Source organism: Candoia aspera, chromosome 1 (assembly GCF_035149785.1).
Source record: "Candoia aspera isolate rCanAsp1 chromosome 1, rCanAsp1.hap2, whole genome shotgun sequence".
NCBI classification, from domain to species: domain Eukaryota; kingdom Metazoa; phylum Chordata; class Lepidosauria; order Squamata; family Boidae; genus Candoia; species Candoia aspera.
Genome location: NC_086153.1, coordinates 55,603,061 through 55,620,740, shown reverse-complemented (window position 1 = coordinate 55,620,740; position 17,680 = coordinate 55,603,061). Strand labels below are relative to the sequence as shown.

Here is a 17,680-nt window from a genome sequence, read left to right as displayed (position 1 = left end):
TGTTTTAGTTGAAAGGACACATTTTAGAAGTAAAAGTTACTTTATTCTGTAGTCCTACACTCAGAAACCTCATTCAACTCAAGGGGATTTCTAAGTAAACACCAGCTATTTTCTCTACATGGGCCTGGCCTTGAAGACCACGCAGAAGCTTCAGCTGGTCCAGAATGCAGTGGCATGGGCATTGATGGGCATCCCTCATTATGCCCATGTAACACCTCTGCTTTGTGAGCTGCACGGGTTGCCAGTTTGCTTCTAGGTGTGATTCAAGGTGCTGTTTGTTACCTATAAAGCCCTTCATGGCATAGGGCCTGGTTACTTGAGGGACCACCTGTCTCCCACAGTTTCTTCCTGGCTGATCTGACCTGGCAGGGTTGGTACATTCCATGTTTCTTTGATTAAACAATGCCATCCATTGGGACCCCAGAAGAGAGCCTTCTCTGTAACAGCCACTGCTCCTCCTGAGATTTGAATGGACTGCGCCCAACTGGTGTTTTGAAGGACCCAGAAGACCTGGACCTTTGCTCAGGCCTTTGGCAAGGGTGCTTAAAGCCCATTTTTCTTTGTTCCTATCCAGTTTTGTCATTTTTGCCTTATTTATTTGGGTTTTTTTTATTGTTGTTTCCTTGTTTTTAAAAGTTTTAAGCAATTTGTAAACTTCCCAGAATCTCTGGGAGTCGGGCTGCATGTATATATGTAAAACCTTGTTGTTAAATACAGACAACAAGAAGAAATTATTAAAACGGAATCAAAACTATCCATGGCTGATTGAAATATTATGTCAATGAATACTGAGCATTATTAAAGAGAATAAGGCTTGGAAAAAATACTGAAATTCTAATTATGTGCATGTTAATATAGCAGTCTTGGATTTATTTATTTTTTTAATCTGCAATACTTTTGCTTGTGCTTCCTATTCAACTACAGCAGCATTTCTTGATATATCCAGCCAGGAGATAGGTAGGTAGGTAGACAGACAGACAGACATCCCAGAATTAATCAAGATGTTCAGTAGTGCCAGAATGCTATTGGCCAAGTTGCTAGATAGTTGAATATCTTTATTTTTATTATATATCTGAGAGCCATGAAGTTAAATCATTCTTAGAATGTGTTGCCAGGCAAAGTAATACTGTGTAATATTAAGTAGGAAGTAGTTCTTTTACTTCTGTATGCTCAGTCATAAGTAGAATAAATAAGGACATTCAAATGTTTACTTTTGCTTATATTAAATAAATAGTGAAAATTGTTTTTGTAAGTCTGTAGTAGGATTAGTACAGATTCGTATGATGAGGCATATCTAGGATCTTTTAAAGCATAATTTTATATCATATTAAATTGTTTTTAACCAATGTTTTCTGTGTCATAGAGATTTAGTTTAAAATGTTTAAAGTAAAAACTTTTTGGAACATTTTAACTCCAGCTTTTATTTATTTTTTGCATTATTTTATTTATATTTCATGTAGTGTTAGTTGTTTTTCAGGCTTTTAAAGGCCTGTATTCCATATGAGTGTAGGATAAGAAAAATGAAGCTTGATTTTAAGAGTTGTATTGTTTGGTTTTTAACATCAATACAGTATATATGGAGAAGATACTTCCTTACAAGTTCTGACATGTATCATTGCATTTTGCTACTGCTGTTTCTCATTGTGTTATTCTCTCTGGATGCATAATGTCCCAAACATTTCCTGTTCATAAAAAGCATACTAACAAAATTTAGTCTTGGAACTTAACTTTCACTCCTCCTGTTGGATTAGGAAGAGGCTCCTGATAGGCTGTTCAGATGTTTGGGTTTTGCGTTTAAAAAACAAAACAAAACACAAAACAAAACACACTTCTTGGCTAATGGAAGTTACTGGCTAAGTTTGCAAGGTTTTCTTATGGACTCCTAGATTCCCTGTTTGCTCTACTTTGTTACCTATTCATTCTTAATGAAAAGCACGTCTAATAAATATAATGTTAGCCCCAGGGTCCTGGATCTGTTATGCTATAGATTGGTTCTAAGTGTTGTTGCTGATACAAACTTTGGGGCTAGGTCCTGCAATTTGTGAAACCTCTTAGAGTAGCCTTGGCCCAAGGCATACTGTGACTGAGTCTGCCAGCTCTCTCCTGCCAATTGTATTCTGCATTCTAAGGATTGGACTTTGGGAGCGAAGATTGTAGATGTTTATGTAAGGAAGTGAAAGAAGTATTTTGTGATAATTCTTACTGAAATAAAAGAATTTCTATTATAACCTCTTTGATCCTTTATCCTAGTGATGTTCTGTGTAATGCTGAAATGTAAGGAATTTTAACAGTTGCTTTTCTTACCACTTTCTCTATAGATGAAACGAAAGCCCGCAGTGATACATTTGCGGAAAAAAATGGACTTCAGAAGTATGAATATGTCTTGCACCCAAGAACTACAGGCTTCACTTTTATAGTGGATCGTTTAAGAGATGGTAATGCATGTTCAGATGCATTTTCCTCTTCTTTTCATTTCAAAATAATGTTTTTCAGATGACAAATGTTGGTGGCTAATTACTTCGAACCATTGCCGTAAAACACCTTTTTAAAAGGATTGTGCATTTCAATAGAACGTTTCCTTTCTCATTTACTCAGGGAAACTTTTTTCATCCTTAAAATAGGAAGTATATCATATTAAATTACTTCCATTTTCTGTGTGAATTTTGCATTCTGAAGCAAGGAAATACCTACATTAAGTTTGACATTGAGGCAAAATATACATTTTGTTGTTGCAATTTTCTGCCCTGCCTGGCAGCGATGAGACTACTGTAATGTCAAAACAGTATTACCAAAATTATCCATAACATAATGTAACAAGTCAAAGCCATTTATAGCATCCTTGGTGAGATGAGCCATAAAAGCAACTTACTTTACAGTAATTGGCCAACTATATTATCTAGATTATGGGTTGGTAACCTATGATGAAGATTGAGTCACCTTTGATGCTTTGCCCATTTTTCCCATCAACCCCAGATAACCTGTTATAACTCTGTCAGAGAAGGCATCAGTGTTTCCCTACTTCAGCTGGTAATGGGAAAAAGAGATATTCAACAATCACTAGGACATGGAGGGAAGCATTGTTGCTAACGCTAGCAAGAAACTAGTGATTTCAAAGAGAATTGAGGAGTAGTAGAGCCTTGCTGCCTGGGAGGAAGATTGAGAGCATGTAACCTTTTTTTTAGGCCACGGACTGCACTTATATTAAATTAAATTAAATTGATACAATTTCCCATATGGTTAATATTTTCCTGTTCTATCAGATTAAATATTGGGGGCCTTGCTGTAGCTACTTAAAATGTGTTCAGTCTCTTCCAACTCTTCATGATCCAGTGGACATCATTTCACCATCATGTATCAGTAACTGCTATTTGAGTTCGTATAAGCTCATGCTTGTATGAGCTTATAAAAAGTAGTGATAGAATCTAGCCACTTTGTCTTCTGTTAGCCTCTTTTGCAATGGCCTTCAATGTTTCTAAATGTTCTAAATCACTTCTCTAGTGATCCATGTCTTCTTATTATGTGTTCAAAATATCTTGTTTTTGCTTCATTGTAAGTGCTTAAAACGGGCAGTCTTCGCCTAGTATTGAATTATTGTTCTTCCTGCAGGCCAATGGATTTTTTTATCAATGTACTCCAGCATCACAGTTTAAAGATAGCAATTTGTCTTCGTTCAGTTTTCACAACCATGTCTAGTTCAACCATAGTTTTTTTCTCAGGTAGGAGACATGTCTTTATTTCATTGCTACTGTTACTATCCCTGTGTATTTAAGCCTAGAAGATATATTCTTTACTACTGCAGGTTCTTCTCTACTATTTACATTAGGTTGGGAATGCCTGTTGATATAATCTTAGGGTTTGTTTGTTTTTTTTAATATTGAGCAGCAGGGTAGCTTTTTATTCTCTTTTACCTTCAGCAAGAAATTCCTTAACTCCTCTTCACTTCTAGCCATTAAAGTATCAGAATATCTGAGGGTGATGCTTCATCAAGTAATTTTAATTCCAGTTGTTATTTCTTCTAGTCCATCATTTCTCATGATACATTCTGCCTGTAAGTTAAGTAAATTGGGTGATAGTATATGCAACCTTGGTGTACACGTTTCCTACTTTTGAATCATTTAAATGATCCATATGCAATTCCAACCATTCCTTCCTGGTTGTCATAAGAATTCTTCAGTAGGTAGATAAGGTGCCAGGTGTTTAAAGGTCATCCAATTTTTTTAAAAAAATATTTAAATTTAGTGCTACAACTCTGGATGGATCACAGTATAATAAAACAATACAAAACAAGTTGGGGATCCAGTTGCTTGGTACAAAAATATAGCCAAAAATGCATCTAACCACCCTAACCCAAGGCAGACACTTTACTGTGGTCTACAGAGTCAGAAGCCTTAGTATAATTAATAACACAAAAATATATGTATTTTTGAAATTCACTTGCCTGTTCCATTATTCATCATAAGTTATCAATGAGATCATGGGTGCCCTTTCCTCTTCTGTATCAGAGCCATTATTGGAAGTCAGTTGATTCTCTCATATTCTAACTCTTTCCCCAAAGTGTCTTGAGCATATTTTTATTACATGAAGTTTATTGAGGTATCTACTGCATGCAACTAATCAAGTCCTTTCTTTTCATATATTAATATACTTTCCCTTTTAAAATATATGATATAGATAACACTCTATTTAATATCATTACATGGCATAAACTTCCATTTGTTTCAGTGGAATAATGTAGGTTTCTTTATTAAAGAATATCTCTGCAGTGGGTCTTCTCCTTCTAAGCTATATAAAGGAACAATGATATAGTTCACTATAGCTCTGGGAAATGGAAAAGTTTCAATAGAGACAGATTTCCATGCATTAGCTTGTGCTGTTTCGAAAAGGAGAATGCTTGGAAATTCAATCAAGCAGATGTTGGGATGGTAATCCTTATCTAGCTAGTGATTGAAAGGGGAATTTTAATGTTTAGGTTATTATCATGAAGCTTTTAGTATCATGGCAGATCTCTTTAAAAAGATCCCATGCGCAGGGAAGATAACCTTAAATGTCTCATGCTTTTCTGTGAATAACTTTCAGCTCATGATAGTTTTCCCTTCCCCAGGCTGGTATTCATTCTCTTCAGGCCTATGTGCATTTTGTTACTCCAAAACTAGCTCAGTGGAGAAGGGGGAAAATGTCATGTAGGGAGAAATGAAAGCCTTTCTCCACTATCTCTAAATGGACAGGTCAGAAACAAGGAAATCAAGGTTATAAATTAGTATGCATGTGAAAATATTTTAATATGGGGAAGTGATCATTTGGTGTTTTAAAAGACCAAATAAGGAAGTAATTTTTATGCGCAAAAAAAGTAAAATTTAAAGTCAAAAACATCTTCATCCAATGAGAAATAGACAACTTGTGCTATGTATACGAATGAGTACGGTAACATCCCATTGCTGGTATCTGCTTCTGCAAATAGATCCAACAATGATTGTTGAATAAACATTTTTACCTGTTGGCCTCTACTAACTAGGTGTGACATCATTATTTCACAACAGTTATGACAAGTTTAATTCCTTTTTTAACTTTGCAAAAATTCATTTTATTTGTCAAGAGCTGTTTAATTTGTATTGCGGTCTGTTGTATGAATGAATTACCTGTTAGACTGTAAATGTCTCCATAACATGACCAACTAAAATGCTAAGGGAGGATTTGAATATGAGAATCAGCTTCAGAACAGAGCTATATTTGTTTTGTACTGCGGGTTAGCAAGAGCCTAATGTTCACTGAGTTAAAATATTGTGCTTTACTTCCTAGTGCTTAATCTAGTCAGATTTTTCTCACATCCAGAATTTCATAATTTATAAATGCTTGACTTCTAGCAATCCAAATTCAACTTACACTGCTATGTTTTTGATTCCTTGTAGGCATTAGTCCAGTTTGCATGAATTCTTTAATGAATTCTTGAGGCTGACAGTTCTTGAAGCCATAGCTGCTTTTCCCTTTTCTGCTTCCAGGTCTCTGTTTTGTTTGTAACATTTGTTTTGGTTTAAATTAGTTTTAGCCTGAGGTACTTGCTATCTGTACTTACACTAATAGTTACTTACCAGATTTTAGAGAATCGCTTCTGTGTGCTGCTATGTATGTGTGTATATGCACGCACAATTCCTTAAAAGTAATGTATTAATATTTTAGATTGGGCTGCTCAAATGATACACTCCTTTTTATTATAGTACATTTTCATAAAACGTATGATCACCTTGGATTTCTTGGAAGCAATTTTATACATCCATATTTCCCTTTTGTACACAGTTACCCAAAGACCTGGGGGTACAGTATATCAGGATGTAACATTGAAAGATTTAAGCAGAGTCTGGTAGGGACAACACAAGATGGCAATATAGATATACTGCTAGGTATGTAGCAAGACAGGATAGAGTATGTCAGTAAGCTGAACATTCTGTGGTTCTAGCAGCTACTGTGTTAAGCCCATTGTATACTTAGCAGTTTCTCTCCTCCCTACAAAGGCCATATTGCATTGCTACCTTGTGATATGACTTGAGGGTACCCCTTGATTCTTGTATGCCTGTGAACTTAAGAGTAAACTAAATCAAAGTTAGGAAACAGACATTAGTTAAGACATACAAAAGTTTTTGGAAAACCAGTGTTTGCTCCAACTCTGTCACTGTCTCACCAGGATCCAATGCATTGCTTCTAGTCCTGCGTAAGAAGAGTCCCACTCACATTATTTTACTTAGTCCTAGGGCCCATTCAGGGTAGATAGAATATATAGCTAGGGCTGAAGCAGATGGTGAGCTGACTTTTGCAAGGACAACCCTAAAGAAAGAGGGTTACCCATTTGGGAAATAGATTGACGATTGCATTGTATTTTGCATAGGTTTTTGCTTCATGGGCATAGGAGAGTTTTGCAATAACTTCATAGGGAGAATGACTGAATAATTGCAAATAGAGGGAAATATGTCATTGTGGGCATGTGAGATTTTTTTGTGCCTATCCTTCCCAGATGGCTGTAACAGATATATTATCCCTGGCCTGCAGGTACTGCTGCTAAATGCCAGATTGGCAATTAATAAAATATCTCATCCATGATTTGATTTTGGACAAAAGGGCTAAAGGCTGACTTGGCTTGTATGACTAAGATGTGGATTGGAATGCTAAAGGGTGTTAGTCTCTCCTAGCTGGGAGTTACAGGATATTTTCTCTTAAAGATAGGCAAGATTAGGAAACAGGAGTTATAAGGAGTCTTAGAATATATTTTAATATGGTTATGATGTAGTACCAGAATCTTGAAAGCCTGTTAAAACTCCTCTCTAATTCAACTTATACCTAACACATTCTAGATAGAGTAGTTTTGAGTTTCTTTCTTGAGCTTTCTGCTTTCTCTGGTTTCAGGTATCTTTTCTGTAATAGCTCAGCATTCCCTTTCCTCCTCCCTGTCTCAAACCTACATATTCCTTCACACAGGAGAAACAGTTGGTATAGTAACTTAGTTTGTCTGTCCAGGCTTTCTTTGTAGTGCCAATCTAAAGCATTTGTATCCTGTATTGGGTACTTGGGACAGAGATTGAAGATTCTGATGGTGTGTCCTTCATCCCCTTTTCCAATAGTTTTCTTACCTCATGGATGCAATTTCAGACTAGTATTGTAGATTCCTTAGAAGAATGTTAGTTTTGGGGCATTTCAGCATTTATGCTGGAACTGCCTTGATGAAAGCTGCTCAGGACATCATGGCTACTATAACAACCATAGCTCTGTTTCACTGAGTTAGTTGTCCAATACAGGTCACATTCTGGATTTGTGTTTTTTTTTCCCCTGCAGGGTAGAAGGATAGAGGTCTGAATGTATGGCATTTTATATCTTTTCCTTTGTCGAGATCAGACTACTTATGTTAAGATTTAAGCTTGCAGTAACTATTCCTCTCTGAGGGGTGCGGGAACTATTAAAATGATCTGTCTGTGGGAGTTAATAGATTCTAATGGATTCCAGAAAGCTCTGGCTACTGTGTATGGAATTCTGTTAAAGATTTGGCTGCCCCATGAAATATACAGATGACTGGAGCAGTTGACACCTTTCTTGTGTCATCTCACATGTCGCAGAGCCTATTCAGGCCTTATTTACCAAATCTTATCTCATTGAACAGGGATGAAGCAAGCTGGGAGATGACTAGAATGAGGAAAACTTGTCTTGTATATGATCAAACAATAGAAAAAGTTTGTTATTGAGCCTACTTTGTGGTGGTATCGTAATTTTTTGACTGATTATGTGCCATCGAGTTTGTGTCAACTCTTAGCAACCTCATAGATAGATTTTATCCAGGAGAATCATCCCCCATTGAGGTCCTTCAGGTCTTCCAACACTGTTGTGGTGATGAGGGAGACAAGGAACATTTTTTCTCCTCCAACATTACCCAGTGGATCTTTTTGAAGTGATTTTCGGCCTTTAGGATCTGGCCCAGTAGAGATCATATAAAAGTCTGGTAGTTATGCTGTGGTAGTTCAGTCTGTAGAGTCTGCTTGATCAGATTTCTTTGGATGCATGTCATTCTGGCTTTTAAGGCATGAGGATGTGGATATGTTGTTTGATTGGTTCAGCTAACCACATACTTATTTAACCCTTGCTCTCATGGCTCCTCATATTAATAGGAATGGGGATTTAGCTGGGTTATATATTGCTCCCTATAAGAAGGATTATAAACAGCTGCATTAAATGATACCATAGTGAGACCATACCTGGGAAAAAAAATATTGGCCATCAGCTTAAAATTATTAATTTAATTAATAATCCCCTGTTTGATACTATGGACCATAGTATTCTTTTGGGGAGACTAACATCATGGCATTTATACTGTAGGGTTATGCAGTATTCCATTTTCTCCCCTGAAACTGTTTATCATCTACATAACACCACTGAGTGAAGTCATTTGGAAATTTAGAGTAAAGCATCATCAGTACACTGATGATACCCAGCCCTATTTCTCCTTTTCACTGGATCCAGGTGAGACAATGGAATTCATGAAACAGTGCCTGGCTGTGGTAATGGACTGCATGAAGGCCAGCAAACTGAAGTTCAGTCCAGTTAAGAAAGAGGTGCTGTTAGTTAATGATTTATATCTCCAGGTGAGTGGTGTTTAGCCTGTTTTGAATGGGATTGCAACCCTAACAGATAAGATTTGGGGATGCTTCCATTTAATTAGAATTCCATTCTAAATTGCCAAAGGATGGCATCAGATTGATAAATAAATATACAAATGGCCTCTCTGGCCCAAAACACCTTTCACCTTTTCAGGCTATTGAACCAGCTATGGCCCTATTATGGATAAAGATAGCTTTACTATGGTGATTTCTATTCTAGTAATTTGTCATTTAGAATTTAATATACATGAGACTTCCCTAGAAAACATTTCCTAAACTTCAGTTAGTATAAAACACTGTGGCAGGAGTACTGACTGCAACTGGGCAATTTGAGTATATTACACCAATTTTTAATTTATCTTTTTTGGCTCCCAGTTCATTTCTGGTCCCAATTCAAGGTGTTGATATTCATGGCTTGGGGCCACAGTATCTAAACAAATGCTTCTGCTAACATATTCCTACCCTTACTCCAAGTTCATATTTGAAAATTCTGCTTTGGGTGCCCTCTTATGTTGAGGTATGTTGAGTAGCAACTTGGATGTTAGCCTTTCCAGTGGCTGTTCCATAACTTTGGAATGTCCTCCCTAGCCAAGTTCACTTGATACCATCTGTACTGAATAGAGAGAAATCTCATCCCATGTCATGAGTACCGTTGAGCTGAAGGCATCAGCACAACGGCACACATGACAATACCTAGGAAGCAGGGGAAAGGAATTAAGATAAGCAAAGCACCCACAACAACAGACACAGACCTCGAGGAGAAGGGAATGACCCCGGCTGGATGACCCAGCCATCAGGACACAAAAGAGGAAGAAGGAAAGACAAAGACAGGGTGGATCACGAGGCACACCTGAAGCTGTCAGCAAAGCGCAATGGAGATCGCCCAGCTGACAGCAATCACCGGCCGGAGAAAGAAACCGATTATGGGCGAAGCCCGGGGCACCAGCAGGGGCCCTGCAACCCTTCACCTACCGGCACGGAAGCATGCAGGACTAGGGGGGGATGACGCAACCCAAAGTGGGGGGGCGCTGACCGGCGCGGGCTATTTAAACTCTGCGCTGGCGCGCTCCCTTCACTCTCAGCTCTTTTCTCGTCTAGCACTACGCTGAAATAAACCTGAACCTGCTCTTCCCTGAATCAATGTCTGTGTTTCACTCAGTAGTAGGCAGCGCACGACATAAAGCTGAGAGTCATAAACTCAGCCTCGCCAAGCCCCACCGGACAACAACGAGCCGCGGGAGGAACAGACGGCGAGAAGAACACGAGCGGAGGGTGATGGAGCCGACGCATCGCGGCCAGGACGGGCGAGCCGCACGGCGAGAAGTGGAGGAGGACCGACCGAGGCCAGAGGCAACGCGGACCCCAGGAGCCACGGACACCCTCCCGGCCCACCCCGAGCCTCAGCTCCAACCCCGGAGGGAGGCAGAGGTGTCCCAGCCACGGGAGGGAGCAACATACCTCCCGAGACCCGCGGAGACCTCCCCGCTCCACATCGCACCCCAGCCACAGGCGTGGAGCTTCAGCCCAACTGCAGCAAGCGCGGTGGAGGACGGAGAGGCAAACCAGCCGATCCACTTCCAAATCGAGGAAGCTGACCAGCGGACGGGAACGCCTGAACCCCACCGGTGGCTCAACCTTACGGAAACGCCGACAGGTCCGACCACAACTGCGGCGCGGATCTCGGACCGAGAAACGCAAGCCAGACTCGTGGCCATGGAGGCCCAACTAAGGGACCTCGGGGCCATGCTGCAGTCGCTGATGTCCTCCATGCCTCACAACTACGTTCCCGTGCAGGTACACACCCCGATCCAAACCCCGAACGGGTCTTCGCACCCCCATAGGCCAAATGCTAACCAGCACGCGTCCCAGGTGGACAAAGCCATGGGTCAGGAAGCGAGAAGAGGGAACTCACCAAACACCCGGGCCCCAAAGGACTTCCCCATTTTCTTCGATGGGAACCCCGCGAAACTGTCGTTTTTCATCACAAACGCCAGGGAGTTCATGGGGCGGCACGGACACTCCTTTAACTCAGAAGCGGACAAGATCGCAGCCGTGGCGATCAAACTACAAGACAGGGCGGCGGACTGGTACGTCCAAATGTACGAGTCCAACTCCCCCGCCCTCTCTGACTTCCACGCCTTCATCACTGAGATGAAGCACTACTTTGAGGACCCGCTAGCCAAGGAGAGGGTTAAAAGCGCGCTCCAAGGCCTCAAACAGGGCGCACGAACTGTCCCGGACTACGCCCTCGAATTTAAAGCCCTCGCAGGGAAGATCAACGACTGGTCCGAGACTACCCTGCTAGAAATGTTCAAAAGGGGCCTCAACCGCGAGGTACTCCAATGGGCACTCTACCGGGACGACCCGGAGACTCTGCAAGGCTGGATCCACCTCGCGGGGAGAGCGGAACACGCGCACCGCACTTTCCTAATGGCGACAACAGAGGACAAAACAAACAGCAGCCCAAAGGTACCCGCGCCACACTTGGGGCCGGCCGGTCCCACGTATCAAAAGAAGAAGTTTACTCACGGGCCCTGCGGTAAGTGCGAAAAAAATGGGGCACAAAACGGCAGATTGCTTCTCCAACCGAACACTAACTAGCGCTCCCAAACCCGCACTGAAAACGGCGCTCAAACCAACCAACCCACCGCCGCCCCCCCACCGCCGGATGACCGGAGCCACAGCGACACCGGACGAAGGCTGGGACGCTTACTTGGGGGGGGGGGGACGCCGAAGGCCCAGACCAGCCGGTGGGAAATGCTCCCCGCCTGCCTTAAAACGCGCCGCGAGGCAGGTGGTGGGACAGGGGCGCAAAACACATAGAGCGACGAAAGCCCCATAATAATGGGGGCAATCAGGCTCTCCGTTGGCAACAGAGCCACCACGGCCGCGGCACTAGTGGACTCGGGGTGCTCCAAGAACCTGATCCACCCCGACATAGTCGCCAAGCTCGACCTACCTTGCCTCCCCCTCCCCACGCCGCTGGCATTCCACCAGCTGGACGGCTCAACAGCGGGAGGGAAACCAGCCACAATGCAGACCGAGCCGGTCACCCTCCAAATGGGCACCCACACCGAACGAACATCGTTCGTGGTAACCCACATAGGGCGGCCCATCGTAGTCTTGGGAATACCATGGCTCGCGACTAACAACCCCCGCATTAACTGGAAGACCCGCACCTTCCAATTCAACGACGGCGTGTACCGGGGGCCAGTTCCGGTGGGCAGGATCAACCCCACAGTGGGACGGGCAGAGGCGGCAGCCCAGGACAACATAGCTACCCCAGAAGACCTACCTGAGCAATACGCTGACTTCTCAGAGGTCTTCGGAGAAGCGGAGGCAGATCAACTACCCCCCCACCGCAAGACGGACTGTAGGATTGACCTGCTTCCCGATGTCCCCTTACCCAGGCCGAAGATTTACTCGATGACCCCGAAGGAGATGACAACCCTCCGGGAGTTCATCGATAAAAACCTGGATAGGGGTTTCATAGAGCCGGCATGCTCACTGGTTAGAGCGCCCGTCTTATTCCGGGAGAAAAAAGACGGCACCCTACGGCTCTGCACCGACTACCGGGGCCTCAACGCAGCGTCCCTATCCAATAAATACCCCCTACCCCTCGTGAAAGACATGCTCGCCCACCTGTCCACGGGTAGAGTATTCTCCAAGCTGGACCTTCGCGAGGCGTACTACCGAATCCGAATCAGGGAGGAGGACGAATGGAAAACTGCGTTCGACTGCCCCCTAGGCGCCTTTCAGTACAAAGTGCTGCCATTCGGACTAGCAGGGGCCCCGGGAGTGTTCATGCAGCTCATCAATGAGGTACTGCATGAACACCTGTTCAAAGGAGTCCTGGTCTACATAGATGACGTCCTCATCTACACCCAGACGCACGAGGAACACGTAACCCTAGTCAGACAAGTCCTCGAGAAGCTAAAAAGGGCAAAACTCTATGCCAAACCCTCAAAGTGTGAATTCCATAAAGCACGCCTAGACTACCTGGGGTACCGAATCTCCGGGGAAGGCATAGAAATGGACCCCACAAAAGTCGAGGCGGTGGTGAATTGGGAACGCCCACGTAACAGGTGCCAAATCCAAAGCTTCCTCGGCTTCGCGAATTTCTACAGGGCATTCGCACGGGGGTTTGCGGAGATAGCCCTCCCCCTAACAGACCTCCTCAAAATTAAAGGAGTGGGGGACACACAGCGCGCCAAGAACCCAGGGACAGTACTAAATTGGACTCCCGCGTGTCAAACCGCATTCAACAGGCTGAAAGCGCTGTTCACCACGGAGCCAATCCTCGCGCACCCGGACCCAGAACGGCCGTTCGTGGTCCAAGCCGACGCCTCAGACTTCTCCCTGGGGGCCATACTACTCCAAAAGGACCCCACAGGAATCCTGAAGCCATGCGCCTACCTGTCGAGGAAATTCTCGGAGACGGAAAGGCGCTGGCACGTGTGGGAGAAGGAAGCATTCGCAGTAAAATCGGCGCTAGAAACATGGAGGCATCTACTGGAAGGAGCTACCCAACCATTCGAGGTCTGGACAGACCACCGGAACCTCGAGGCCCTCCGGACGCCCAGACGCCTCAGCCCGAAACAGGTCAGATGGGCCCAATTCTTCAGCCGCTTTAACTTTCAACTGAAGTTCATGCCGGGCAAAAAGAACTTCCTGGCTGACGCCCTCTCCCGACTGCCCCAAGATGAAGAGCCCGTCCCAGATATGATCGGGACAGTCCTATCCGCCTCCCAGCTGGGGATGGCTGTGACCACCCGGAGCGGTGCTCAGAAGCAGCCCAACCCCATGTCGCAACCGACGGCAGGCCAACCAGCGACCAGACGGCGCCACCCGCGACTGCCAGGAGGCACACGCGCGGACCTCACCGCCGCCCTCAAAACCGACCCCTGGCTACTAGCAAACCCCGACAAGGTGACGATGGCACAGGACCTAGCATGGGGGGAAGGCAGAATATATGTCCCGGACTCGCAACGCCAGGCGATCTTGCGCAGATCGCACGACATCAAGCAAGCGGAACACTTTGGGTTCCTAAAGACCCTGCATCTAACACGACGACAATTTTGGTGGCCCGCGCTGAGACGGGACGTGAAGGCCTATGTAGCGTCCTACCCGACATGCGCCATGGCCAAACGGGCACCAGGTAAGCCCCCGGGACTTCTACAAATGGTGGCAGAGTCCTCCCGCCCATGGGAGGAAATCTCCATGGATTTTATAGTAGATCTCCCACCCAGCCAGAAGAAAACGACCATTTGGGTGGTGAAAGACTACTTTTCGAAACAGGCCCACTTCATCCCGGTCCCATCCGCCCAGCAACTGGCCAAACTCTTCCTTATACACGTGTACAGGTTACACGGATGTCCCGCACGCGCGGTGACTGACAGGGGCACACAATTCACCTCGAAATTCTGGCGGGCCTTCCTAAAACTGACTGGGACCCAACAAGCCCTATCCACGGCCTGGCATCCCCAGACGGACGGAGCCACAGAGATCCTCAATGCCACCCTGGAACAATTCATACGCTCATACGCCAACTACCACCAAGACGACTGGGTCGAACTGCTTCCGTTCGCAGAAGTCGCATACAATAATGCCGTCCACACGAGCACGGGGAAAACCCCGTTCGAAGTAGTCTCTGGGCGCGACTTCGTACCCATACCGGAGCTACCGCAACCCCCGGGACCCCAAGTGGACGCTAGCAACTGGGGACGGAAGATAGCGGAATCGTGGCCAATAATCACGGCAGCGCTGAAGGAAGCACAGGCGGCCTACAAAGAACAGGCCGACAAGCACCGGCGCCAGCAACCAACGTTCCAGGCAGGGGATATGGTCTACCTATCCACCAAATTCCTGAAATCACCTCAACCCTCGAAGTAACTGGGGCCTAAGTATATCGGGCCGCTTCGAGTGACACAGATAGTGAACCCGGTGGCAGTACACCTGGACCTGCCGCACAATCTAAGGAGACTCCACCCGGTATTTCACACCAGCCTCCTGAAACCTGCAACCACCTCTCGATGGCACCCAAGCACGCCGCTGCCCTCCCCAGTGATGATCGACGGCCAACAACACTTTGAAGTAAGAGAAATACTCGACTCTCGCCGTCAACGGGGAACACTACACTACCTAGTGAGGTGGAAACACTTCCCCCACCCAGAATGGGTGGCGGCGCAACACGTCAAGGCGCCAGACCTGACCCGGGCATTCCACAGGAGGTTCCCCGACAAGCCAAAGGGGCGCCAAGCCGAACCGGCCTCTTGAACACCCTTCCCCCCTCGGGCCTCCCCCCCCACCCGCCGCGCCGCCAGGGGAAAGGGCCCCCCAAGCCCGCGGCTTGAGTAGACCTCCTCCCCCCCCGGGACTCACCCTCCCCCCACCCCTGGCCCACTAGGGAGAGGCGATTGGTCACAAGTGCATCGCCAGGGGGCAAACGCCCAGGATGCACACATGACAAATACGAACTCACAATACAAAAAGATAAGGTTCCTACCTGGAGCTGAAAAGCACCCGACCAGCCACGCCTCTACCCACGATGCACTGAGCACGAACAAGCAGGGTGTGGTCGGGGCATGCGCACTCCCAGGGTGTGGTCGAGGCATGCGCACTCGGAACACACCCAAAAGATGGACACGAGGTAGAGGGCGGAACGGGGAGGGGCGAAAACACTCCGGCGAGAAATTCAAAAAAAAAAAAAAAAAATTTTGACAGCTCTCCCGGGGAAAACCGGAATGCCGGGGGGGGGGCACTATTCGAACGGGGGGCAGTATGTCATGAGTACCGTTGAGCTGATGGCATCAGCACAACGCACACATGACAATACCTAGGAAGCAGGGGAAAGGAATTAAGATAAGCAAAGCACGCACAACAACAGACACAGACCTCGAGGAGAAGGGAATGACCCCGGCCGGATGACCCAGCCATCAGGACACAAAAGAGGAAGAAGGAAAGACAAAGACAGGGTGGATCACGAGGCACACCTGAAGCTGTCAGCAAAGCACAACGGAGATCGCCCAGCTGACAGCAATCACCGGCCGGAGAAAGAAACCGATTATGGGCGAAGCCCGGGGCACCAGCAGGGGCCCTGCAACCCTTCACCTACCGGCATGGAAGCATGCAGGACTAGGGGGGGATGACGCAACCCAAAGTGGGGGGGGGCGCTGACCGGCGCGGGCTATTTAAACTCCGCGCCGGCGCGCTCCCTTCACTCTCAGCTCTTTTCTCGTCTAGCACTACGCTGAAATAAACCTGAACCTGCTCTTCCCTGAATCAGTGTCTGTGTTTCACTCAGTGGTAGGCAGCGCACGACATCCCAGGAGGTTCAGACATGAAGGAATTAAATGAAAACTTAATTTGTCAGTCTAGGTGGTAAGCAGACATAATAAAGCCTGGGAAAATCAAAACTCTGAGCAATGAATTAGGAATGGGAAGGTTGTCCTTCTGCTGAGATTTTAAAAAAAGGAGGCAGGCCAGTCCCATGTTTAATTTTGACTTCTTTCTTTTATGGGAAAAGTGGAACCATTTATTTCCAGGCTAGCTCAAAGCTAAGCAAGCAGAGGCTGGGTTGGATATCTAAGAAAATATAACCATTTGGGGACTAGTGGAAACTAGAAGTGAATCAGAATGTTGTTTTTATTTTATGAAAAATCACTTCATAAATGAGTTGTGATGCATTGTTTTGTCCTTGTTCTCTACATGTTCAGAACATGTACATGTGTGTTCATGTTCCTGGACTGAAGGATCAGTGGCTGAGATAAGTCATTGTCTCCAGAAGTCATTGCTATGTTCTTCTTCTTTTTTTCCATTTCTCCTTTTCTTCTTTCAGCTTCCCTTTTAGTACTTTAACGTTGATATATATAATAAAGACTTGAATTTTTATTAATTCAGTAGCTGTCATTGTTAACGTAATTTCACCTTAGCCAATACTTTTTCCTGGTTGGTTAAGGTACTAAAGGAAGAAAAGTGGAGTGCAAGGTTGCCACTTTACCTATTTCCAATAGTGCCAGTGACGATTTCTTAGAAAATTGGCTAGCGCAGTGGTTGTCCATTTATTTATTTAAAAAACTTATATGGCCACCCATGTTATATACAATAACCCTGGCAGCTCACAGCATAACAGTGAAACATAATAGCAAACAGTAATACAAACAACAAATAGGCTGTTCCAAGGAGTTGTCGGAGGATGCAGTAGGGGTTATGAGGGAAGGACTGAGAGACCACTTTATCTTTGCATGATGATATCATGATGCACATATTTGTCCCTCCCCTTGCACATGCCTGCTACTAATATTATATTGGAGCCTTGGAACACCCCTGCAGTGAGGTAATGTTGTATATTGCATTATGTTACTTAAAGAGATTAAGCTTTTAATCAGAAAAGTAGGTTACTGGCCTTAGTCATAACTGGTGCCATATGCAGCATTCCTTGCTAATCATAAGAACAGAACAGACTTGGCACTTTACAACCAAAGTCAAACATTTTGAATGTGAACATTCTGAAATCAAAATACGCTCTTCAATACTTGAAATAGCTGTTT

General features: G+C 45.0%; 1 protein-coding gene across 5 annotated transcripts in view; it reads left to right on the top strand.

Annotated features, from left to right (window-relative positions):
- LCLAT1 (lysocardiolipin acyltransferase 1) overlaps positions 1-17,680 on the top strand; it is a 106,712-nt gene that overhangs the window by 48,505 nt on the left and 40,527 nt on the right. For 3 of the 5 annotated variants that reach the window (XM_063304391.1, XM_063304397.1, XM_063304403.1), the window contains one exon: positions 2,319-2,435. The exons of 1 other annotated variant lie outside the window; for it this stretch is intronic. In XM_063304391.1, coding sequence (XP_063160461.1) covers positions 2,319-2,435 — 117 coding nt within the window. Of the gene's footprint in view, positions 1-2,318; positions 2,436-8,994; positions 9,117-17,680 lie in introns of all 5 variants that reach the window. One more of the 5 variants, XM_063304416.1, reaches the window with a different exon arrangement.